The following is a 26,830-nucleotide window of genomic DNA, read 5'->3' as shown; positions in this document are numbered from 1 at the left end:
TTGAGCATCAAGTCAGAATTATTTATTGTGCAAACAAGTTTTCTTGTCCTGTACAATGCATCCTGTAATGAGTCCAGCACAAAGGGGTAGGGAGTAACAGAATAAAACTTTCATTCTTGAAGCAGAAAATAAGTACATGAGCAAAACATTTTCCATAGAAAAATATGCAGTAGTTTGGATTAAATAATGTGCCCAACTGCCATCATGATGCACACTCAAACTTCACTGCAAAGTGCTCCGATTATATTAATATTTAAAGCAGCTCTAGCACCTCGGAATTTGGGTTCAAACTGCCTGTTCGCAGCAAACTCGTTTTTAAGAAATAACCATGAAGGAAAAATCGATATAAATACCAGAAACAGCTGCCATTTAGGCTTACGGCACACATTAGGAATAAAATTAACATTGTTATTTCATGTAAGTTATTTTCAATGAAAACTATGGCATGCATGCAGACGTTGAAGTTAAAATTTTTTTGGAGAGCAGAAAGCTCCTCCTCCAAGAAACGCATGGTGATCACCATGGCTAGTGGTCCCTGTACATAAATACATGAGTCTGTAGGTGGGTAATCCATTGTTCAGAGTGTCAGAAGTACAGCCGGGAAAAAAAGTGGTGCTAACCAGTGCTGCTAGGAGTGCCACAGACTGAAATGAGCAAACTGACACGCCTGTAGAAAAACACATTCGTCCCACACCTGTTTCGAGAGTTGATGTGGCTGGGACATGGCACAGTGATGAAGGTAAATTTAAGTTCACATGGTGTACACCACTTTTGCTCCCAGGTGTACAAAGGCAGCTTTAAAGCATATGTCGCCTATTAGACAGCAACTGAAAACAGACTGGTGATAGCACAGAGTACGAATGCCTTCCATTTCTTCTTTAATAACCACAAGACAACATATAGCGTTATCTGAATGGTAAGCACTGTTAACACATTCATATCAGGCCAACTTAAAAAATTTTAAGTTATCTGCCGTGAATACCAGCCATAGAGGACTGGACTCTGCATATTAATAAAGCAGTCATTACATTCCCATATGAAGCTGAAATCTGTAAGCACTGTCAGGACATGTAAATGAATTTATGGTGAAAAAATTAAGAAACACAAAGGAAAGAGTCAACACAAGATACACGATTACTACAATCTATTGGGCTGTCTAATTTCAATTTACTGTAGAACAAAACTTTCCCTCAAGTGACATGAATACAAAAATATATGTTAGCTCAACTTTTCTCTCCCATAAGCCCACTAGCACAACGCACCGTTAAGTTCTCCAATATTATGCAGTCGAAGCTCCATGGAAAAGCTCTGCCACATTTCAATTACCACTTCTGACCGAGAAATGGAAAGCATGGCAGTCAACAAGTGTCAAAATAAAGCTTAAATTTGGAAAACTCGTTGTAGCCTACGACATTAATGTGCAGGTGTAAAATATTCTTCCACTGCTCTTAGGCACACCTGGGAGGTGCCCCACTAAAATGTGAAGAATTCAGTCAATAAAAGCTCTGACCACGGAAACACCATTTTGTTACAGTGTACAATTTGATTACAGTGAAAGCTCGTTAATTCGACCCCCGTTAATTCGGAAAATCGGATAATTCGACGCGCGCGCGAGGTCCCTACAATTATACATAGGAGTCTATGGGGCGAAACTCTCGTTAATTCGAACAAATTTTGCCGTGCGTCGGTTAATTCGACTTCACTCCGCAGCCCGCCAAGCCGGTTTGCCGAGAGCAAAAAGAAAAAAAAACTGCCATGAGCGGCGCTACTGTACGGCTGATAGGCCATCGGTATGGTCATATTATCATCCATCCATCCATCCGAGGAAGCGAGTTAGCGGCGGCCGAAGCGGCTGGCGTCTTTTTTTTTTGTGCTTTGTTGTGTCGCAGCAGTCGCTACGATCGCGGTTATTTACGGCGCCTTTTTTGGTAAATGCGCGCTTTGTCAGCGTGTTTACTGCGCTGCTTGTTGTTGCTGTTTTGTTGCGACTGAGAGAAGGGTGAAAGGAAATTGCAAGGGATTGCCTACTGGCTCAGCCGAGCCACCACCGCTGCCATGTGCAGATAGAGGAGAGTTAAAAGATCAGAGGAAAGATAAAGAGAAAAGATAAGACGCGCGTCCCAGCAACAACGCCGTCCCCGCGAACGCTGGCTGAAAAAACAGATAAGCGGGGAGCCGCGCTCCCTTCACCTCCTCCCCACCTCCTCCCCGCGCTGCTTTCGGGTGGGTAGCGCGCAGGGCCTGCGCGCCTCGCCTTTGTGTCCTGTCAGCTGACCGAGGATGAAATAATTAAAGTGACAGGCGCTGACAACGACGACGATTTACGATTGTGAGCATTTGTCCCAAATGCCGAAGTGCACGGTGAAAGAAGCCGCAGAAGCCTTGTCTGTGCGGGAGGACTTCTGTGAACAAATCCCTGACGGCGCGTGTGCCGCGGAGCACCTGGCAGCTGTTAGAGCTATCGTAGTCGCTCAAATTCGCTCGAAAAAGCAGACGGTGATTACAGATTTCCTTGCCAAATAAAGGTATACGTCCTGTTGCGGCAAACATTGTTTTTTGTTGTTCATTCGATAATTCGACATTCGGATAATTCGACAATTTTTCGCGGTCCCATCAGTGTCGAATTAACGAGCTTTTACTGTATGGCCACCCAGGCAGTAATGAATTTTAGTCATATTTTTCACATACAAGCATACACATGCTCAAAAGACCATACCATCTCTGTCTAAAGTTACCAGGTCAGCAAGCCCATATTTGGAGCAGTCAGTGGGTGGTTTACTGGGACCTAGGGGAGCGTGTTCGCCAAATGCAGCCGGTACAGCCAGCGATGACAGCGCCGCCCACCGGCAGGTAGCAGCCACATTAAGGCTGGTTATAAATATTCATTCAGAACGATGGCTTGACATCGCCGCTATGGCGCAGTGGATTAGAGGCATGTGTTGCGTATGGAAGGTCGGCCGTTCGACTCCGCTCTCTGTACTGTAATTTTATTGTTTTTTTAAATTCATTTTTTTCCATATTTTCCCTTTTAGGTCGCAAATCGTGATACTTAGTGGCATATAACGCCATTTAAGAGGATTTATTATCTCTTTTAGGTAAGCCGTTCTGACAATCTTCAGTCACCGTGATCAATTCACCGTGGTTTCAAGCCTTGTGGCTGTACAGGCTGCAGTTGGCGAATACGCCCTAGGGGAGGGCAATGAATGGTAAGCACAACAGTCATTCTTGCTGGGTAGACCACTGATGTGCCAAGGGGCCATTACATGGCCCAATCACACCTGCAGTCAAGCCCATGAAATGGCATGGCAACTTTTGAGAAAGATGGTGCAAGTGGAAACCATGGTCTCAACATGAAGCAACACAAGCTCTTTCCCGTCCATATGCCACAGGTAGTACGAAGGAAAAATGCATTTCATACAACACTGTACACTATTGCCCATTCACTCCTGTTCAAAGGATAACACCACATATAGCAACATGCTGCGCACATTCTTGCGGGCTCAGCTTGTCGCATCCCAAACTGTTACTGTCAGTCAGCAAGAAAAGTCACCATGTCATACAGCCAAGTGCATAAACTTCCTGTGGACAAGCTAGAATTTAATATGTAATGAAAAGCAAATTTGAACATCACTCGCTTAGAGCTCTAGCACAAGCTATATCTCGAACTCTATGAAACATACCAATGTAGCCTAACTGCTGTTTCTAAAGCCAAAAACAAGGAGCATTTTCATGTGACCTTTAAGGGAAGGTGGAGAGAACGTAGGACTTGAAAAGCCACCAGTACCCAGGTGAAGGAACTTTATAATCTTTAGAATAAAATCTGTTCAATTGTAACCCTGGGGAGACAACTGCAGATTAAAGTTGACAATCTTTGTAACATGTTGCATTCAAAGCACTGTGGAGATGTGCAGACAGCAAAAAGGTAGGTGATGCAAGTACTAGAGAACCTTGCTTCCGCCCCCTTGCTGACGATGTTTCCTCATGGTCACCTGCGACTGGCACCAGGGATCTGAACAGCCTTCAGCTGTACGAACGCAAGCAGCCGTGCTAATGCTTTCTTTCACTACATCGCTCAAGAGAAACGCAAGTAGCACAGTAGCTTATGGCTTTCATGACCTTCAAGCCCTTGCGTAACACTGCTCTGTTCAGATCACTTTTGTGACAATGATACCACTAGTTTTAAATACCGTTTACAGAGGTTCTCAATCAAGTCAGCTCAACTGATGCCCAATGCAATCAGTCTTTTGCTCCCAAAAGGAGCCATTTACCCCTATGCAGAGCAGCTTTCCTGAAGAGTACACAGTTGCAGTGCAGGGGGAACTTCTGCATTTTGCCTTTATCAAAGTGCGCCTGCCACGCCTGGGAACAAATGTGTAAACTCACGATGAGCTGCAAAATACCAGAGCCACTGAGCTACTGCAGGGAGTCGCATATTCTTCTGCCTTTAACACTGCTATTTTGTCATATAGAGCCCAAAACAAATACAGCTAAAAGACAACCAAAGCGCGACCAACGTTGCTTCATTCCAGAGAATATCCAGCAGTTGAAGTACATTCAGACTTATTCTCTTAGTGAGGCAGGCGTATGGTTTCCTCCTTATGTGGGCTTAATTACAGGCTCCAATCTCGCACAAAAGCTGTGAAAAACATGCACACGTATCAACTGACTTCTGATGCAAGACACTTTTGCAACATTTACATTTTTAGCTGGCATCATGTCACTGCCGGTGCCCACAACTGCCACGTTGTCTTGGAATATCTGAGGCTCAAGAGCATACGGGGAAATTCCAGTTCCCTCCAGACACTGTAAACGGTTCACTATCAGAGTTTGTAGTCAGCATGGCCATCACTGCAAGGCAGCAGGCTGCACCTAGTCTGCTAGTCTTGGTGCAGACAATAGTTTTGACACGACATAACTAGTAGCCAATTGCAGGCAGCAGCACCTAGTCAATGTGTGGGGAGGGCTGCAGTCACACATTTTTAGATAACTGATGGTGATGAATTTTAATGGGGGCAAGGGCAACTTTGGCCAACGAGCACCATGGCACGAACTGTTTTGTCAACACAAGATGGGGTATTTCACTGCAGAGAAGTTGAGCACCAGGCCAGGGGAAAGCGTGTACTCATTCAAAACCAGTGGGTACCCAGCGGCATTGTGATTGAAACCCCCATTTTTAGATAACTAAAGAAGTTTAAATGTACAGTAAACCCTCTTTATCTTGAAATTGCAAAAACAGCGCAAAATTTCGAGATATGTGAAGTACCCACATTTTTAGTTATTAATCACACATTGTAAAAATTTAAACAATCGGCCTAGCTTTACTTTGCTACGCTAACGTCACAATGCAAACTAAGCACAGTTACAATAAAAGGAGCGCCGTGTAATGGTACAGCAGCGCAATGAACACAACAGGCAAAGAGCGCGAGCTATGAGTGCATGATACGTTGATAATGTGATAATGGCCGCTGCCACCTCTGCTGCAGTGCACAACAGTTCAGATGACACTCCTACCGGTGGGGGGGGGGGTGCCCATTCCGCATGTCCTCTGTCTTGTCTGCCCAGCAGCAGTTTCTCTGGAGAACAGACCCTGTTCTTGCTCCAAGTTCTTAGGCAGGCAGTGGAGGCAGCACACATGGGTGTCGGCTGTTAGCAGCGGAATCATGTGAGAGCACTGACAAGCAGCCCACCAGCACACACTTGCTTTTCGTTCACGGTGTAACCTGTGTGCCATGCAATGGTCGCTGGCCCTTTTTTCGAGTTTTCGACTGCCAGGTTTCAAGAATTGAATTTCTTCGTGAAAACCTTTCAAGATAAGCAGTGACAAACACACAGTGCCTAATGCGTGATATGAAAATATTTTCAAGATGTGCAAATTCAAGTTAACGCGAGTACTCTGTAGTTTTGAAATATTCATTTATGATATTAGTGTTCGAGCAAACAACACATCAAATGGCAATCAAATTTCTAGGAAAAACACTTCACCTTCGCTTAATGAGCTTTCAGAGAATTTCTTGCTAGATGCTTGGAGAAATATGTCACATTGTAAACAGTCCTTACGATTTCAACACTTTTCAGCAGTGATGAACATTAGCGGTGTATTTGGTCTCACACAGGCCTTCTTGTTGATGAAATTAATATAAAAAAATGCATAACAATGGACAACTGCTGCAAAATTTAAATGGGGCCTTGTCATAGTTACTTTAACACAGTTAGTTAAACCAGTAATTTCACATTAGTCCTTCTATTCAACTTGCTAGTTTTACCATAGCCAGTTTGAGAAAATCAAGTACTGTGTTTGCATTTGCATCATTTGGGGGTATGGCAAGGACATCACACTCCACATGGAATATGTTAAAACCACTTTAACAGCACGTAGCAAACAAAGAAAGTATATGAGTCTAAGAACACTGATTACAACAAAGCAATTAAGATTCAGGTGCAAAAACTAACATTCATCAAACAAGTTTCACGCGTTTGTATGACAATTAAATGATGACACGAAACAACAGTCCACAGATACAAACTGGTGTGGTAGAAGCCATTCTTCAACACAGCAAGCAATTTAAAAGTTGTTGTGCATTTGAACATTTAGAAACGTGTTCATCTGCACCAGATAAGAATATGAAGGCAAATAAGAAAGGCTCCTGTCACACGGCTTCTTTCCAGCCATTTTCACTTAGCTTGCTTCTTAAAATGACAAATTTCGAACTTCAGCTAAGTTGCAGCGCAGCCATTACTAGAAGTACATATTTTTTCACTGCAAGAAAGAAAAACAGTCCGCACAATGCACTGATTGAAGTGCGATACAGAATGTAGTCTTGAGCATTATGAACATTGCTAGTAAAGCACGCAGCCAGAGCAATAGCAACAGATAGCAACAATAGCAAAAGATATATACATAATAGCATGACGTTGGTAAATGCTAACAAGCACACTGATCCTGACAATCTTACGCTCATGCAGTAAGATTACAGTAACCAGTTTTACCTATGCCATGGAATATACGTCAGGTTCAGGTCATTAAATAAACTTGTGAGAACGACCAAAACATTCACATATCTAGCAGTTAAAATAAATATAAATGCCAAAACATATAAAAAGGTAAAAACCTAAAAAAAAATGCACAACCATGTATGAAATTGGACAAACTTTCTGTGTTCACCGTCATTAATTTCTTTTCGACAAGTTACCTTCCACTTCAATAGAATGAAAGTTAAAATGCGTTTCCGTGCAAGTCAACCAATGATTACGCATACACATGCACACACATTTTTCGGAATGGTTCATCAACACTGCACTAATATGTCAACTGATAAAGGCAAATTTTCAGTCACACAAATCAGCAACGTGCACAGTCGTTTGCAGCACATAAAGATACAACATTAATGCTTTGCTTGAAGAAAATTCAAGTCCAAGGAGGGTGACAAGTTTTCTCATAAACATGCCCACTCATGTGCCCAAAGCCCACGTGCAACTGTTCATCAGACAATCTCCAGAGACATGTTTGGTGCTTTTGCACCTGAGGTATCCATCGATTACAGAAGCTACATCCAACAGACCATACAGAACAGCCACAACACACAACTCTACAGCTCATAAAAAACAGAAAGAAAGAAAAAAAAACAGAAAAGCTCCACACCACAAAACAAAAGTTTTTCCAGTGCCACAGTTCGGTACAAACGCCGGATAACTACATGTGAAGCCATATGCACACGCACACACACACACACACACATACACACACACACACATACACACGAGTGTACATACTGTGTTGCAATGAATATTCTTTTCCCACCCCAAAGATAAGGACACATCTGAAGATGCTGAAGCAGTTCTTCGTTGCTGTGAACTTCAGAAGCCTAATCCGCATGTCCGCAGCTTGAGCTGTTCTGCTGGTCAATACCACTGACACATGCACAGCCACACACTCAGGTTTGCATCACTAATCAGCGTGCTTGAAACTGGAGCAGATGGGAGCGCAGACTGCAGCGCGAGGCTCCTCCGACAGTACTGGACACCCGTGGGGGGTTTAGGATGTCATCAAAAGACTGTGAAGTAGTAGGCATATCCCGCAGCGGCATCAGTGAATGGCTGGTCCTATCTTGGCTACCTGGGAGGTTCTCCGACGAGCTGAACTGCTGCAGAGGACTGGTGGAGTTGCGGTATGGCACAGACACTGGGCCGGTAGGTGGGATCAGGCTCTGCACACAGAATGGTCAAGATTGTTAGAACAATTTCCATGCAGTAGTGGTCACCAGCACTGATCTACATTTTTATAAGTTGGGCACAATATTATATGAGGGATGAGTGCACTAGTCTGAGAGTGGGTGACAAATTTATTTATCCCAAACGGGAAGAGGGCAGCGAGAGAGGGAGAAAGGTCCTATGCTGGGTAGGCCTCCGCTACCCTCTGAGCCCAATCCAAGATCTTGTCCTGGAGGTCAGGCACTGGGCTGCTCAGGGCAGCCTCTCACTGCTGCTTCGAACAAATATTGAGGAATTTTGGTGGGGGGTGACGAACACAGCCCCACATGATGTGGTCGAGGGCGGCGGAAGCCTTTCAAAAACGCCTTTCCAATGATCTTAACTTTTTTTGTTTTATTTACGCATGGAGCCAGCCCCATGCATTCTATCGGGAATGGGCACTGGTCAGGACACATACTACCCGCCACTAGTCCAGAACTACTTCAGACCTTGCAAATAGGTCGGCTCCATGTATAGGACGACCCTCAATTTTCGGATGGTAGTTTTTCTCTACAACGACCAACTCTTATCCAGTGGTATGATAAGTAATCAGAGATACCAGTAACTTAACCCTCCGAACATAGCACGCTACTCAAAGAATCGGCACAGGCCAGCGTTGGGCGCAGTCAAACAGTCGTGGGCACGCAGCGGGAATGGTAGCGTCGCAGGACGTGCACCGAGGCTGCTATGCACTGCTAGGGCTGGGATGTGGTTCGATGCCAGTGTCTCCACTAGATGTTGCCTTAACCACAGCCAGACTGGAGAGGAGCAACGAGAGCGTGCACCACTGCCTCCAGTCTGGCTGTAGCTTGACAAAGCGCTGAGAGCATGTTACTTTGAAACCAGTCTCCACGGCTGCACTGCAGTGAGTGTAGTGGGGCTGGGGCGCATCGCCTACCAAGCATTGGCATCGCTCTACAGCACCGGCATGCGGCTCTGAGGAGTGGTCGCTTCACCTATTTGCGACGAAATCGGGATCAGGCATTCTGCCATAGAACTCCAGATCTTCGAATTAACCAGGCTCGTTATCTGGTCAAATTTGCATCCGAAACTAAGGGACCACAAAAATTCTAACTATCCGGGATTTCAAATTAACAAAGTTTGAATTATCGAGCCTTTACTGCAATACGATTATAATGTGAGCTCAATGTTCAGCGGAAGCATGGCTGAGGGGCTATATCCATGAACACTGCACCAACCTCCACGTCGGTAAAGTTATATGGGGGGCAACTTTACAAATGGGCACGGCTAAGTCAAGCACTACAAAGCCTTCCAAGAGTTAATGCAAGCGGCTTTACGCACAGTGGTGGCTGCCGTGCTGCTGTGCCTTCACTTCTTGCCACCACTACTTTGTGTTTATTTCCCTCTTTTTCATCCCCATTTAACAGGGCTCTTTCACTGCCTTCCCTTTCTAACAGCCCGTGCCACACTATTCATGTTGGTAGCCACTCTCTCTCTTGCCCGTCTTGAAGCGCAATGACCCAAGGTTGTTGAGCCCATTATAGACCTTTCATGACCTCCAGGAAAACCGGTTTTCTGGGCTGTGCGGAGAACGCAGGGAAGCTTCATCCCCAACTCATTCCTGTACCACGAGCACAGCCCAGCACCCAATACAGCGGCACCCATGGACCTCTTTTTGAAAAGGTCGATAGAGATACCAGGTGTTTCAGGGAAGTCACTGATTTTTTAAAATGGGTCTTTAAGGCAGAGAAGCTTTTTGCGGCATAGTAATACCAGTGTTGGCGGACGTCAGAAAATCTAATAGTTACCATATTTACCCGAATGTAACGCAAGTTTTTTTACCATAAACAGACGTGAAAAGTCACCCCCCGCGTTACATTCGAATACTAGGTATAAAAATGTTAAGAAAGGCACCAAACACTCCATTATTAGGCTCGCTTAATGTGCCGCATCTACGTGCGTGTCGATTTACCTGCTCCTTCAAAGTCGCGCGCTCCAAATTCAGCGGTCAACCAATACGCGAACCACGCCAGGACGAGTCGTGAATGCGGTGCAAACGCGAAAAAGGCAGAGCAGACGACACCAACGAGAGCGCGCCAGCAACAAGTCACCTTGAAACATGGAGGAAAAAAATGAGGGAGCGCGACGCCAAGCGGCCAGCCTTCACAAGCCAAGCGCTTGTGCACGGCCGGTCTCTAGGGGGAGCGCGCAAGAGAAGCGCGCGCACCCCTCGAGACCGGCTGTGGCTCGCGAAGCCGATTCCTCTCCCAGTCAGTTCCTCTCCCGCACGCTATCAAGCTCTATGCGCTATCACGTGGCGCGGTCACGGGAGGACCGACTTTCTCCTTTTTAGTGCATTTTTACTTTTTACGACTGTTCTTCAATAAAGCTGCTCTCGACTTTTCCTATAGTTTCCTGCGTCACATTCGTGTTCTATAATTTCGGTTCCTCGTGTTAAATTCGTGTTTTCGCGTTCTTTGATCTTGCGCGTTCGCAAAGTCGACCCTCGCGTTACAATCGTGTTCTTTTTTTTCCCCGGTTTCGCCCTCGCAAAGTCGACCCTCGCGTTACAATTGGGGTCGCGTTACATTCGGGTAAATACGGTAACTTTATAACTACTATCAATAGGCACCTGATTGCAATTAGAGATTTGTAGCTGGTCATCAGTAATAGCCACATCAGTTTTTAGAATTTATAAAACGTGGTTACTCTCGCCACTGTGGCTTAACTTTTTTGAACCATTTCTCATGCCATTGTAAAACCACGCGCCTGCGGAGATGCGGAGAGTGCAAAGCGGCATCAGTTAAATCACGACACTCCGTGGTGCGGACAGCACGTGATATTTTCTGCCCCGGCCGCTCTGGAGCTGCAAAGTGGCGAGGAGCGAGGCGCACCGCAACACAGGCGGGACAGAGACTGTCCAGTGGTATGCAAGCCACGAAGTGACGGGATTTGATTGACGTTGCATTACGCCCTCCTGAAGGTGTGTGGTTTTCAAATGGAGAAAGAAATGGCCCATACTAGTTGAGCCCCAGCGGCGAGAATAATAGAGTTTTCGAAATTCTAAAAACTGAAACGACTCTTATTAACGGCCAGCTACAAATGTCTAATTGCAAGCGGACGACTATCGGTAATAGTTAAAAAGTTGACTATTAGAATCTAGTTAATCACTTTACTAGTTAACATAATTTGCCTATCTTTTGATGTCCGCCAACACTGGAATTACTATGCCGCAAAAAGTTTTTCTTTACTTCAAAAACCCATTGTCAAAATTAGTGGCAGGCTTCCCTGAAATACCTGGTGTATGTCGAAGAGCAGTGAGAACAAAAAAAAAAAAAAAGCTGTTCGTTACACCTCCACGTTTGTAGTTAGTGGGCTGGTCACACTATAGCTCACAACATCTAGGCCAACTTCCATGGTACTCTATAGGCCTGGCCAAGTTCTGACACTGGCTGGCAAGTTTTCGTGCTTCGAGATCAGTAGGGCGATCGGTACTGTGCATTGTGGCCTAGCGTGTCACGCGATGAAAGGTTGCTTTTATTTATGGGGCATATATATCAGTCAGACACAAAATCTCTATCCGCAAAAATGGTTATTCGTATGTCTATGAAGCTTAGGTTTATGTATGGATGCGCTGAGCACTAATTAACGACAGCCTTTTGCAGAAGATCATGCCGACGCCGCATGCAGGTGTAGCGACGATGGCAGCCGGTTTTCGTGCACAGGAAACGTTGTACACCGTCCAAGCCTCAGTCTTATCTGGAGCCCACCTTTGGGCCAAATAGGGCACGTGGACACTTGCCGCATTCACAATGGATGTAGTGCAAGAAAAAGGACCTTTTTGGGAAGTTTGCAGTGCTGATGTCCGTGAGGCGCAACCGCCTATCCGCTCATGAATGCGCTCTAACGCAGGACACGATTCGATTCCGACACGATTCGATTCGTGTCTCTTACAGTAGTACTGTTTAGGAATGATAAGCTCTTATTATGACCCATCATAAAAAGATTCACATTGGTTTCCTATATCTTGCATTGGCTTTAAGCCCAGCAAAGCTCTGCTGTTTCGGGCTCCCTTTTTTCATTAATATTTTTTATCTTTCTCTTGAGAGGACTGATAAAAGGGTAATAAAAGGGCAGCTGCTGGGCCACCCATGTGTGCTGTTTTTTCGGCTTGTTATTTAGTTTCTCTGGCCACCGGCAGAGGCAATCTTGGTTCCGAGCTGCAGCAGCTGAAGGGGGAGGGGGGGGGGGGAAAGAGAAACGCAGATAGAGAGCAACGGGTGACCTAGATGCATTTATCTTTTCTTTAAATCTGTCGGCCACAGCCTCCCTCCATTCGTTATCTCATCTTTCTCTCCTGGCCACTAAAATCGGTGACCTTGGACGGGCTCCACCCAAGTGACCACTTGCAGTACGCTCCATATAATAGCTCATACCGTGAAAACTCGCAGGAAGAATGCTACCTGGGGCGGGGCTGATGGCAAAGCTTGCAGTCGCCTGGAACGATGATGCGCTTCAGCAATGGCCAGTGTTGCCTGGTGAACTTTGCAGTAGATCTTCTCTCCCTCAAGGGTATGGAACACAAACATGCCTTCTCCAGTGGCACAGTGCCTACAAGATATCACAACATACCTATTAACACCAGAAGTAATGACAAAAAAAAAAGTCAGTTTCACATAGGCTCATAAATGAAGTGCACCATAAAATTTCCATAAAACCTGATGTAGAGAAAATTTAACTTAGTTCCATTAAAGGGCCAGATTTTATTATGAAATTTAAGTTTAAATTTTATAGCCTCCTTCCTGGATTAAAAAAACAAAGAAGGGGAAGGAGATGGTTTGGCTTATCAGGGTTAACGTCCCAAAACAGCTCACACTATGAGGGACGCAGTAGTGAAGGGCTCCGGAAATTTCAACCACCTGGGGTTCTTTAACGTGCGCTGACATCGCACAGTACAAGGGCCTCTAGAAATTCGACCGCTGCAGCTGGGATCAATCCCGTGTCTTTCAGGTCAGCAGCCGAGCGCCATAACCACTGAGCCACCGCGGTGGCCAAGGGGAAGAAGAGGAATGGGAATGGCCACAAACGACGTGAATATTTTGAGGTGCCACTGTGGTAGGCTTAACGATTTCTTATTGTCATAAAGAGCAGAAAAGCATAGCACTTCAGCAGGCATGCTAGGGTTACTACATCGTGTAACTATTTTTCTGTTCTGTAGTGCCGCGTTATCAAGGCCATACAAAAGGGCTTTGGCAGCCCGTCACTCGCTCCTGATGTCCGCAACCGTTAAGTAACGCCACTTGCGGGCTGAAGAGCACAACTTAAATTGGGACTTAAGCTTCCCTTCACACCTAACTGCCTAAATGCAGCCCTCTTCATGCCAAAGACAACAGCAACCTTGCTGCATCACGCAACACCACAAAGACCAAAACCATTGTCACAGACAATGAGTGCCACAAATACTTTCAGTCAGGATGGCTGACGGCACTGATGAGCCCCAGAGCAAGTTACCAGTAGCATAGTGCTACCCAGAGACCAATGGTTTAGAAAAGAGGGTCCAAAATCCTTTGTAGTCCTTGAAAACTTATTCAGGATCTATGAAGCTCCTGCTGTTCAGAGAAGCCTTAAGGTGGAGCTGAGCATGCTTTCTCAAGTCAAATATGCAAAATTAAAATATCAGTTTTTCTTAAACCTGTACCTACGATCCAAGCCCAATTAATTCATGCCCTTGATTATTTGTGCAACTTCTTAACTGTCACAGTGCTTCTACCTACTACTCCCCAGGGCTCCTCAGTAGTCCTCACTGATGCTCAAGGGGCACTATGCTCATTCATAACAGAGAACCACAGCTCTAGACCAAATGTCATTAACATCCGAAATCACTTTCTCTCTCTCCTGAAACTGTCCTACCTTGTTTTATGGTTAATAGGTGTTTAACATCCCAAAGCAACTCAGACTACAAGGGGTGCCGTAGTCAAGGTCTCCGGAAATTTCGACCACCTGGGGTTCTTTAACGTGCACTGCCATTGCACAGTACACGGGCCTCTAGAATTTCACCTATATCGAAATTCAACCGCCGCGGCCGGGATCGAACCCGTGTTTTTCGGGTCAGTGGCCGAGCATCATAACCACTAGCGTCCTACCTTGATAGCTGTGTCAGGGAGATATTCGGAGGTTGACAACCCCACACAGAAGCAGTGCATTATGGTGCGTGAAAGAAAACCCAGTAACTTTCTCAATTACAGTGTCAGTCTGTCTCTACTACAAAAGTATACCAAGACAATAAAAGAACAAAGAACAATAATGACATTTCATATAACTGACTCAGGACCAGTCTTCTTCAGATTTACTCTGGTTAAGATTGGTCCCCAGATGAAATGTAAGTTAAAATGTTATTGTTTTAGCATGTTTGTCTACTTAATATGCGTAAAGCTTCAGGCTCACAGCAATTTTCTCCTTAACAGAGTCCCGAAGTGACACATGGGCTATGAGGGATGCCGTAGTGGAAGACTAATTTAGACCACATGGGGCTCTTCAACGCGCTGGCACCACACAGCACACAGGCATTTTTGTATTTTAAATTTATAGAAATACGGCTGCCATGGCTGAGATCAAACCTGTAACCTTTGGATAAGCAGCTGAACATCAAAACTGATGAGCCACTGTGGTGGGTCCCAGTAGAAGCCACTGCCATTGGTTGGTGCAGCAGCCAATGGGAGAGAAAGCAAAAAAAAAAAAAATGCTGACGGTGCACTCAGTCAATGTACCTGACTCACTGCTATTTTATGCCATTTTATGTATGTATTTTATGTATTTTTATGTATGCCATTTTTTTTTAATGTAATTCATAACCATAGTTGGCCATAACAGCAGAGCACTTAAGCATGGAACTCCTCCGTCATTAATAATATCCCGTGCTTCTAAAAATTTTGGGGGCCAAAACCAACTGCAGATCGCTTCTCTCGCATGATTACGCAACAATATATAAAAATTTGAAATAAATTTAAGAGGCTGACCAGCCACCCTTTGTTTGATCGATGTGGACCCTACACAGATGCCGTTGTAACCCCTAAATTACTTTTACTAAATGGCGTGTACAAAGCTATTACAGCTTTTGCTGTAAAAACCCACAGGACGGTTACGAGTGTGTAATGTGAATGTTGACGCCCTAGCTACAGTGAGGGGTTAGACATTTCTGCTCCCAATTTAGAGCTCACCAAATCAAATGGTGATTTGGTGAGAGAATGTTTCATAGCGTTCTGGTTTAAACTGCTATACTCGTTGCTGATGCTCAAGTGCTTGCCGGCTTCCTAAGCATACAATAGTACAGCCAGGCATGCAGCAGCCAAGTTCGCCGAGCATGCTCCACCCCCTGCAGGAGCTCTCCTCAAAAGATGAACACACCCTGATGTTATCAGCGTGCAGCATCTTGGTGTACTGCTAAGGTCTGCGCTGCGGACGGCACGAAAACTGAGGAACAGGAACATGCTACAAAAAGCCAATGGTTAAAAAAAAAAAAGTTTTCAAAGACAAAAGTGGGAGGGTGGATTCATTATGCGAGTGGGTTCATTACGGAAGTATTTAAACTACTTAAACCATCTCTGGCCATCCTACAAATGATCTTTGAATCATGCATGTTGCAGACGCCAAGTGATACAACAGCACTACAGTCACCGTGGTGGGGTACTGGCTCAAGCTCAAGTACTATTCTCTGAATGACTATGAACAGCACTCAGCCACTGCAATTGCACACTACTAAGGCATCTGGACCATTACAACCCATCTGCAGTGAGTAGCAAGGCTACCAAATATGGTATCTTGCCATATCAGATTACTGTGCAATCAGCATCATGCAGGCAGCACAAGGAGATGCCTGATACATAATTCTACCACATAATAGCTTGGGTTTGAGAGAGGATAAAGGACCCAGACTGCTAGTATAGTCCCAAAGCCACTCTGCCTGCTCACCAGGTTATCACATTAACTGCAACTTCACCAGAACTGCTGTATGAGGCAAACTTTCTGCTGCCTTCCCACATGATACATGAGGACAGAAAATGCAGACAGCTGATTTCTCGTCCAAACTGCAGACTACAATAGCATGACCATGACTACAGAACCTGACTGTCTGCCCATCTGCACAGTCAGTTCTACGCACCGTGCATCTGCCCGGCCATGGGTCAACACCTACAAAAGGCATGACACATCTGCACCTCAAGAAAGAGGTGACGCAACGAATAAAACAGTGCAAATGTGAACTGGGAATGAGAAAGGTTCACAGGGCCCAACTGTTCCAATACCACTGTGTCAGTGCAAGAGCACAGCAACACTGAAATTCAATATGACAACACTGATCTGAGGCATCAATACAACATTTAACATGGAATTGGAGAATCAAGAGTATTGCTGCCGGAAAGAAAACAAGTTGTGAGCAGCCATCTGTCGAAATTCCATCAGACCAAAGAGTTTCTCAATACTAGCGACAGAAAAGTGGTGCCAATGTCTGTGCGAGTTATCATCCCAGCATGCCATTGGTGGATGAAGTACAGCACCGCCAGTTTTCCCTCTAGGTATGCATGAAGAACTCTATGCCTCCATCTGCCTTTAGTTGCTAAAAAAGGAAGAATGCACCACAACTCAAAAGCTCCTACAGTTTGTCAGCAGAATTCCTAAACTTTCCGTGTCCTGATCAAAGAATAGAAGACCTCAACCCTCTCTTCACACACGACAACAGTCCTGCTATCTCACAAGAAATGCATAAGATAATATCAGGGCTACACTGTTATAAAGGCTAATTTTAATGAAACTAACACCCTGAGGCTGAAAAAAAAAAAGGGCAGTATTAGGAACCCAGTCATAGCACAAGCTTTAGTCAAGGCCCATAATGCTACATCAGCCATCTTAAATTACATGAGCACACTGCACAACCTAGCAGGAAGTGCACTGCAAGCTCAACTATCTTCATCTATCTGTGACCAGCACTATGGTCCAAATTCATTGCAGATACACATGGGTACAGGTGCTTTAAACTTGGTGCCACAAGTGTAGCTCTTGCCCTGTGGTTTGAGGAAGATACAGCAGCAAACAAAACACGCAAAAACGTACCTGCCAGCCTCAAAGGTGAACTTTGCTGGGTCACTGCCATAGCGTCGCAGTGCAGTAAGGGGCCATGCAGCAAGCTTGGTTCTAGGGCTGAGTAGATCCCAAAGGTATATGTGCTCATGGGTGACCTGTAGCAAGCACTCTCCAAACACATCCAGCTTTGGGCTTGGTACTAAGTACACGTGGAATTGTTCTGCAAAAAAACAATTATGTATCATGCAGGCTACATAAACATACACACAACTGCACCACACAAATACCACCTAAAAGTATTTTTGTTATGACGCTGAAAAGTAGCACAAAAACAATGTGCATGAGAAAAGACACATAGGTAGTGCAAACTAGACCAGTTATACAAATTCTCTCATGATTCTCATGATGTGCAACCTACAGCAAACTACAACAGATTACTCATGATGAAAAAAAACTCTGTCCTGACAACTGTTACGAACAGTGCAATCGAATTGTTGCACAAGCCTGCCTTGCTGAAAACATTCAGGTGGTTGACCATTGCACCCAGACAAGCTGCACACAAATATTTTGGAAAAAGCAGGGCATGGACGAACTAGGCTCGTCAAAACCAATTAGAAGGTCAAGCTGCAGACTGAGTGACCGCAAAACATTTGATACAACATCCTTTCAAGTCACAAAACTAGCAAGAGATCTATCAAAGAACCTGCTTTTTGAAAAACCAATAAAGCCCACCTTGAAGCTCCTTTTGGATCCCTGGACTCAAGATGTCAGGCTCCCCAGCAGAAAGACCCGACTGCGGCTCAAGGCACTCCTGCACCATCAACTTCACCCAGGTGTCTGCCTCCAGGTCTGCAACAAAACTCACCATTGTCTTAACAATACAACCGTAGAACAGCCGATGTCCATAAGACTAGGGGTGTGTTAATATTGGATAATTTCGAATATTTGGTCGAATAGTAAAGCATTCTATACTTGATTTGATCCGAATGTTTGGCATTCGAAATATCCAAGCATTCGTCTTGAGAGAATAAGTTTCTGGAATGCTTGCTCTGCACGGTTTAGGTTCAGCGTACCTCCCTCTGGGATGACATCGCAGCGCGTGTGCAGCCAGAGCCGATTCCATGGCCACTTCCCAGGCACACAAGCCGAGAGCCTGCGCGCTTGCGTGTATGCCGGAGCATCTGCTTACGCGCGGGGCAGCAGACGCGAGCAGGCAAACGCAGCGCCCAGATCTGTACTTGGTTACTTCTGTACCCGCGCTTCCGTGGGACAAGTCTGAGCTGACTGCAGCTGTCACAGCCGCTCTTCTACACATGAAATTTGCTAATCAAGCACGAAGGCACGAGCACAGAAGGCAGCTAAAGCGAGACACAAGGAGATGGGTCAGTGGCGGTCCCAGAGATTGGTTCTGGGGGGAGGGGGGCTTCCATATATTAAGAAAAAAAAAAAGAACCAAAAATTTTTTATTTACATTTTATCCGTATAACAATTTTTCTGACCTTTATTGTTGAAAAATAAATGGCGAACTATACAGTTGTTATACCATATCCCATGCTTTGAGTGTTAATGGTTACATGAGCAATATTCATTTCAATACCAGGGGAAAACAGGTCGTCAGCTCAGATATCCCGCCACGGCTTGTCCAGGAAGGTTGAAGCACCTGCCCAAGCGTTTCACGAGTGGGGTTAGTGCCCTGCATTACTCAGTTCGGAGAAGGGGCTTTATTCCACCCTCGGTCCCCTCCTTGCCAAGCCAACAACAGGGATGATCCCCTCGCTGGCATCGCTGTCTCCCATGGTGGGATAAAGACAGGAACGGGTGGCTCCTTGCCGCCCCGACGAGGTTGCTGGCTACCACAACTGCAGGTGAATGGCACCACCGCTGTCGCCGGGCGGTGCCAAGGCAAGGCAAAGGTGGGGACGAATTGTACTCACTGTACTCATAACTACTAACCTGTAGAACGTAGAATTGTGTGAAATAAGACAGCCGCTAACATGGTTAATGTACAAAGTAGGGGAGTAATTGACACATCACAGACGAAAAAGCTTTCCAGTTCTATGTCAAAAATCACATCTCGCCCGATGAAAGCCCAAAAACGGACGTTCGGGAAGTGTGGAGGGAAGGGGGTGGGGAGGGGGGTCCCCAGGACCGCCACTGAGATGCGTGCTCCTTTCAGACGCCTCATGCAGGGTGGCACTGGGCGAGCAAAGTGTATGCATAGCAGGTGTCATGGAGTCACTGCTTAAAAGCAACAGCTGTCCAATGATCCAATTACAATCACAAACAGCAGTAATTGACACATCACAGACGAAAAAGCTTTCCAGTTCTATGTCCCCACATAAAGGTCTCACACCCCACAAATACGTTGGCACCACATGTAGGTCGACTCCGCCAATTTCCGATGGCAATTTTTGCGGAAAGTCAACCCAGCTTCAATGAGGTTTACAATGCACTCCATTTTTTTCATGTTATGGCATTGTGTTAGAAAAATATATGGTTTCGAAAATGCTTATTGCGCCATTCAACGCTTTTTGTGTGCCACAATTGTTGCGAGTTGGGAGAGAGCACGGAGAAACAAGACTCTCCAGACAGCTGGCTGGGAACAGAACTACTTTTATTCTTGAGAGGGACGGGCGAGTGTGGGTGAATCCGGGCTCGCCCTTTTACCCGTGCAGGGAGAGCAGCGCATGCCCTGCCGTTCGCATTAGATGGCGCTTGGTTATGACACTAGACGGCGCCACACCACAAGAAGTATTTGAAATATCTGCTTCAAAATTATTCGAAGAAAATTACGATTCACTTAGATTTTACTTCAAACCGAAAAACCACAGAAAACCCATCTGAGCCCCTTCTCAAAGCATTTGAGAATGTCAATGAGACGAGCCTCGTGCCAGCAAAGTCACAATCGCTACTATGATTATAGTAGAGCAGCACCTAACAGGTCGTATGACCCAGCTGCCTCGTCAGTTTTTTCACAAATTGCAAAAATTTCTCCAAGGCAACAGGGCCACCTATCTCTAATTCTTACACAGCCAAAAATGCATGGACACCTCAAAACTCAGTCACTACCATGACATATAGTTTAGACTACAGCTAGCCTTACTATCATAATCACTAATGAGGGCCAAATTAAAAAATAAAAAGACCACAAAGTCCTGTGTGATGACACTTTAGAGGCAGGCTGCAAACAAGGCTGCAATGACTAGCCACAAGACGACACTTACCAGAATCGCATGCCACTGACTTTACTGATCCATCCTGGAAGCAGATGGAGAAGGCATGCTTTCGGACACTAGACGGCAAACGGGTGATGCTAGTGGCTGGCGTCAGAAGAACCACCTTCTGGCCTGTGTGGGCACGGGCGTGCTTCTCCTCAAGGTACTTCTCCAGACGACAAGCTGTTGTGCTAGTTGCCTTGCGCAGCACAAGCCAGCGCCGTTGCCACACCTGCAGACAGGCCACATGTAAAAAACTATATTCAGTTTCAAATCTTTCACAGCTTGTATGCCAGCACATTACACCACTGTGCTAGACTAGGAACACAGAAAAACATGGTAGCATAAAATTCCAGCAGTATACATGCTGGCTCTTTCAGAGAACAGCAGAACTAAATTATATACTGTATTTACTCGCACAGAGGTCGACCAGTTTTTAAATAATCGTGCTCTTGGGGGTCGTCCAATACGCAAATCATGGCCACGGAAAGGTGCTAACCCAGCTAAAAACGCTGAAAGGAAGAGAGCAAACGACACCAATAATGCTACTGCATAAAGTCCTGCGTTCTGGTAGCCTTTGAAGCCTTCACAAACTACAGCAGCTGCTGCCACCGTTACTGTGCAAAGGTTTGACATCCTCCTTCTTTCAAGATAAATGCACTGAAGATTCTCAGATAAGGCCAATACAAAGATAAGCAAGGAACCTCACCACACAAGAGTCAAGTGTACAGTCATGCCTCATTAATATGGGCACTTGGATCATGAGCAAAAGAGTCATGAAGAGAGTTGTCCGTAATAATGAATTGCGAAGAAAGAGAAAACAAAAATTATTTTAAAAATAGTGACTTGTGATTAAGCTCCAAACGCATTATGCTGGTTGTCATTTACATTAAAAATAATCTGCAGCAATTTGAAGCTTCTATTGGTCTACGAGGTGCGTGATGGCATCACTCGAACCGGCCCAGTTGGTTGATAGCTGCTGAACGAGTCTTTCAACGTCTCGGAGGGTGCTGCGATAGCTGCTTACACAGCCATTCATGAAATACGCCAAATGAAAGGCTTATTGACCGTGCACCCAACCACTGTAATGCTTGAAACCACAAAACAAATGAAAAAGGCCATCACTAAGGCATTTGCACTTTCGCACTACCTTTTGTTGGTCTCAAAACACTGGAAAGGAATTATTTAGTTGAATCAGTCAAGGTTTTGTTCTGATCACTGTTCGTACATAAACGCTGCAGTACATGGGCCCCAATGGGTTCTGTGCATTTTCACCCTGTCCACTGGCTAATACCCCTGTCACACGGGCATTTCGAAGGCCGTCGAATCGATAGTCTATCGACTCGAAGGCGATCGAGCGCTGCTACACGGCCAGTTTGAATGGCCATTGAGTCAATAGTCTATCGAGTCGACGGAGCAGCCCGGAACTCTATCGAGATTTCGAGGGCCTTCGAGCGTTGCCCAAGGTTGCTAGCATTGCTCCGAACGACAACAAACATGGCGGCGCCCTTCAAAGCCGGACCCCTCGCTTCGGACTGAATTCTCGTTGTTGCTGCCTTTTTCTGTCCGTTCACTGGTCATAAATGGGGCACCGGTCATTCGCTTCGTCCCATCTTGCCTACAAGAAAACATATAAGTGATAAATTTGCTTTATTTTTTATTTAGAGTGTCGATTCTGCCGCTGCTAGGCCTAAGAGAGTCGGTTTGTTGACAGTAATGGTTCCCGTTTTGACAAACAGATGGCGCCACTAGAGGCTGAGTTTATTTTTGCGTCTCTGCTAGCATACGCCGAACGAAATGTGGGAATGCGCCTGCGTTTAGCATACGTAAGCGTGCATACGCTCGTGGTACGTAGACAGCATAAATTTATGCTCTTTTCTCACTGTATCTGTGTATGCCGCGAGCGGCGCTGCCGTTCCAACTCGCCCGGGCGTCAACAGATGAGAACAGGTCCTAGTTTTCGCGGCGAGCGAATCCGCTTCGCTTGACGGATTTTTGAACAAGTGTGAACGCGCCTTATGACTGCAAAAAAGTGTATTTCAACATTTAGTTAAGTTTCGTCAATATATTTTTGTTATTGCGCGAAACCAAACGTAGCGATTGTGGCGCCACACGAGCTAGGCGTAAGACGCGAGAAAGATTTCAATGCCCATTGAGATTTGTCGTGTAGCAGCACTACAACTCCCTCGAGTTCGATGGCGATCGAAAATCTCGAAGGCCCTCGACACGATGGCCATTGAAACTGGCCGTGTGACAGGGGTATAAGTTTCCACATTAACAAGTCGAAAATACATTACAAATTTATGGTCCTTCGAAAAAAGTGTCCATATTTCGAGTTGTCCATATTAACGGGGGCTATATTAACGAGGCACAACTGTATGCGCATCAGGTACTAAGGAAAGCAGTGAGAGTTTTTTTGCATGCGATACAATGCCAAGCTTTCTATGCACCTGTGAAGCATTGCTGCTATGACATCAGTGACCCTGTGGATGCTGAATCTGGTGAAATGAAGGCGTTTATGTCTCTGAGTCTTCTCTAGCAATCAGTTCTGGTTGCATGTTGGCGGCCCGAGCTTCCGTTCGTCAACCTACATGACACTTTTTTTCGTTACTGGGTGCCCAAAGTTAGGGCTTCGTTTATGAGGTTTAATGTCCCAAAGTGACTCAGGCTATGAGGGACGCTGTAGTGGTGGGGCTCCAGATAATTTCAACCACCTGGGGATCTTCTAACATGCACTGACATCGAACAGTACACGGGCCTCTAGCATTTCGCCTCCACTGAAATACGACCTCCGCAGCCGAGACAGGACCCATGTCTTTCTGGCCAGCAGCCGAGTACCATAACCACTGAGCCCCCGCAACAGCTCCCAATGTTAGCGGGTCCACCTACACATTGTATTGACCAATATGGGAGTAAATACAGTAGGCAATCGGATCTCCACAACTGAACCTCTCCAGTCAGTTCAATTGCAAAAGAGCTATGAAAAGCCGAAGAAGTTTATTGGTCCAAAGTTCTATTGGAATCACTCCCTATGCAGCTTTTTAATAGCGGATATTCAAAATTCCGCAAGTGCGCTTTCCCGCATAACAATGTTGCCCAAGACAAGAAGATGAAGATGGCTGACCATGCGTTTCGAGCTGAAACAAAGCTAGAACTAGTTTTTTGTTTGATTCTTCCAAAATACATTTCTTACATTCTATCCATATCCTTAGCACCTGTCCTGTAGCCCACGCAGTTTTTTTTTTTTTTTATAGAGAAGTCAGCCATCTTGCCTTTGGCAACATAGTTATGTGGGAAAGTGCACTTGCGGAATTTTGAATATCCCCTATTCTCTGCAATGTGCAGCCAAATCGAGACCATCTCATATTTGCTCCAGTCTATCATCTTTTAGCACAAAAGCGCTACTTCACTAGCAAAGCTGAAAAGCTTGACGCACGTGTGAAGCCTCAACCTTTGACGAAGCACCAGCGGCAGAGGCCTTGCGCACCTGCTCCATCAACTTGCAGTACCCCCCACCACTCCACTACCTGGGCGCGGCTGCCGATAGCAGCTGACAATGGGACCGTGCATGCGGTTGCCTTTGAGGCAGTGTTGCCTCAAGTGCTTTCACACTTCCTACTCAGTTTAACAATCACAATCAGGCAGGCAACAAGTGTCGCCTTCCTGATTGTGATTGTGTAACGAAACTACGTGGAAACCCTACCATTTTTTCCATCAAAATGCCACCCAAAAACAGCATGAGCAAATAATGAACCTGAAACTACATTACAGCTACATTAGATATACTGAGGTGCCAACTTGGCCAGCATGTAATAATTAAGCTCACTACAGGAAATACCACCTGGCACTGATACCAACCGCATGACATCATGCTCTCCACCCGCTGCATGTCTGCCTGAATGAGCTAGTGAACAATCATGCTTGAACGCTCTACAGCAAGTGGTTGATTAATGGCTCACACATATTTGTGCCAAGCATGGCCGTGGGGTGATAGCATGGCCAGTCGACGTGTTGGGCACTATGCCATCTGTCACAGTTCAGCTAGCTTCCAAGAGGTTTGGCAGTTCAAGTTTGATGTACAGCATAGAGAACAACATATTGTGAGGCACTGATAGTGAAAAAAAAAAAGAAACAGCTCAAGAGCAATGAGGACTGTGCAGAAGTAGAAATTAACACTATTTCAGGTTCTGGCACAAAATTCGCCTTTTCCATTCATGAAAAAATGAAAAACAAGTATGCATCAGAAGGGTGCGATGCAATCAATTACTGAAAATGCCAAATCATTTTAACACATTTGATATTTCTAAAAGCTCCTATCATGCTCCATGGGCAAACACAAAATGATTTTACACACTGTGTGCCCCAAAGATGTGTGTTGGGCCCATTATTGTTAGACTTTCAGTTTATGGTTCAAAGGGGTTTAATGTCCCAAAGTGACTCAGGCTATGAGGGAGGCCGTAGTGAAGGGCTCCGGAAATTTTGACCACCTGGGGTTCTTTAACGTGCACTGCCATCGCACAGTACACGGGCCTCCAGAATATCGCCTCCACTGAAATTCGACTGCCGCGACCGGGATCGAACCCGCGTCTTTCGGGTCAGCAGCTGAGTGCCATAACCACTGAGCCAAACACAGCACTGGACTTCTTAGATAAAAATGGATCACTGGATTTTACTTTGCACTAACAAGGAACTAAGCGAAAAATGAAACACAAGCATGGACCAAAGGACTTCACGAACATCGGACTGGACCCCGAACAATGAAAGGGAGTGATGAATTAGTATGTTACAGGCACAGCTTCTAAGTCATTAATATTTGGTTCAGATTAAAAAAAAAAAAGCCATGAACTTGGACTTGAAGCACTTGGTTCCAGTTCAAGACCACGACACAGAACTCCAGGCAAGTTTTCAAGTTGTGACAGATAATATATATTGATACTCGCATTCAAATTCTAGATCACAAATATTTAACCAGGTAACAGATCAGAACCGCAGTTTGCAACAATTACAGGGGGAATTCGAAACTTGTACAGGATGCCAAACAGGAATCATGCACATAGCATTTGTGCCAGTTCCCATTTCACTTCCCATACTAGTACAACCAAGATTTCAACCATCACTCAACCAGCACAGATGAAACCACTATAATGCAAAATGGCGTATAAACAGCAGTGAAAAATGAACTGCATAGTAAGTACAAATCTGATTACTTTTGCGAGAGAAATGAAAAACAGCTTAAAATGGTTATCCTGATCCTGAAGGCGGACTATCTAAAGAAGTAATACGGCCTCTGAGAGGTAAACATATCTGCTGCTCTTTGCAGGTGTGCGGCAACGGTAACTTGAAAACGGCACAAAAATTGTGTCGGCAGGCGCACAAGCAGCGAACAGGGTGCCATGTGTGCGTCCTCTACTCAGGTTACTGACCATGAAGTTCGAAAGTAGACCACGCAAATGTTCCCATAAATGCAGTAACACACACATGCACGCAGGCACCGACACTCACAAGAAACAGGCCAGTGCTTACTTACACCGATGTTACGACTGCGAACACGAACATAGCCTTGCTTGGCGATGTCACTGGTGTCTGTTGCCATGGCTGCACTGCTCGAGCCCTGGAGAAGTTTATACACAATGTTGCACGACACAACTTTGGACATTTAAATTAACAAGGGTCCACGACATGCATCTACCCCAGTAAACAGCAGCTCATTTCAAAGACATGTTCCGAAAACGCTCATTAACGGTTGCTTACAGGCGCAGAAACAATCGAATGAGCATCACTTGTTGATCCAGACCCACAGGCAAGAGAAACCTGCACAAACACACTCTCGTATTAATCCATGTCAGCTTCAGCTGCCGATGTCAAACTCCCGACTGCAAGAGGGAGACTCGCAACTAGCTTTCAGCTCAGCGCAACGAAGACTCCAAACTTCTCAAACTATATAGGCTGCACGAATTACGTATGCTGCGGTTACGAGACGACGAAAAAAAAAAGAAAAAAAGAAAAGGGGTTAGGCCTAGCGAGTCTGTCTGCTTACCTGAGACCGCGAAAAGGTTTGGCTCTTATTCTCCGCGGCAGCCTAGGTCCGAGTGTCCAATTTCGCCAGCGAAGACGCGGTGCGCTTTAGTCCCGTACTTCGTTCCATGCTTCCCCTATCTCCTAAGGTACGAGTGCTGCTCGGGTTACACTTGGATCTTCGATCACAGCCCGCGTCAAACCCACTCGGCATCCGCCTTCTTTTTCCGTGATCGTCATCAATCAGGTTGGGGCCACTTCCTTCCCAGCTCGCTCGGCGGCTCAGCCTGGCTCAGCCAGCTCCTTTCGTGGGGCGC

The 26,830-nt window shown here is 45.5% G+C and overlaps 1 protein-coding gene across 1 annotated transcript; it reads right to left on the bottom strand.

Annotated features, from left to right (window-relative positions):
• Window positions 1-26,816, bottom strand: LOC149352738 (docking protein 5-like). The gene is made up of 7 exons (XM_089581963.1): window positions 26,536-26,816; window positions 26,026-26,109; window positions 20,508-20,730; window positions 18,016-18,132; window positions 17,314-17,503; window positions 12,672-12,819; window positions 1-8,204 (listed from the first exon to the last, which is right to left on the bottom strand). The coding sequence occupies exons 2-7, from the start codon at window positions 26,089-26,091 to the stop codon at window positions 7,950-7,952; spliced, it is 999 nt and encodes a 332-aa protein (XP_089438089.1). The 5' UTR covers window positions 26,092-26,109; window positions 26,536-26,816; the 3' UTR covers window positions 1-7,949.
• Window positions 26,817-26,830: the final 14 nt, after the last annotated feature.

Source organism: Amblyomma mixtum, chromosome 3 (genome assembly GCF_055824585.1).
Source record: "Amblyomma mixtum isolate Tamu chromosome 3, ASM5582458v1, whole genome shotgun sequence".
In the NCBI taxonomy this organism is placed as follows: Eukaryota; Metazoa; Arthropoda; class Arachnida; order Ixodida; family Ixodidae; genus Amblyomma; species Amblyomma mixtum.
Note: the sequence above shows the minus strand (reverse complement) of the source record. Positions and strands in the feature narration are given on the sequence as shown.

Coding starts and splice junctions, on each gene's coding strand:
- LOC149352738 (XM_089581963.1), bottom strand. CDS start 26,091: ATGGCAACAGACACCAGTGACATCGCCAAGCAAGGCTATGTTCGTGTT. Junction 17,504..18,015: donor GATCCAAAAGGAGCTTCAAG/GTGGGCTTTATT, acceptor GTTTTTTTGCAG/AACAATTCCACGTGTACTTA. Junction 8,205..12,671: donor TGCCATCAGCCCCGCCCCAG/GTAGCATTCTTC, acceptor TTCTGTGTGCAG/AGCCTGATCCCACCTACCGG.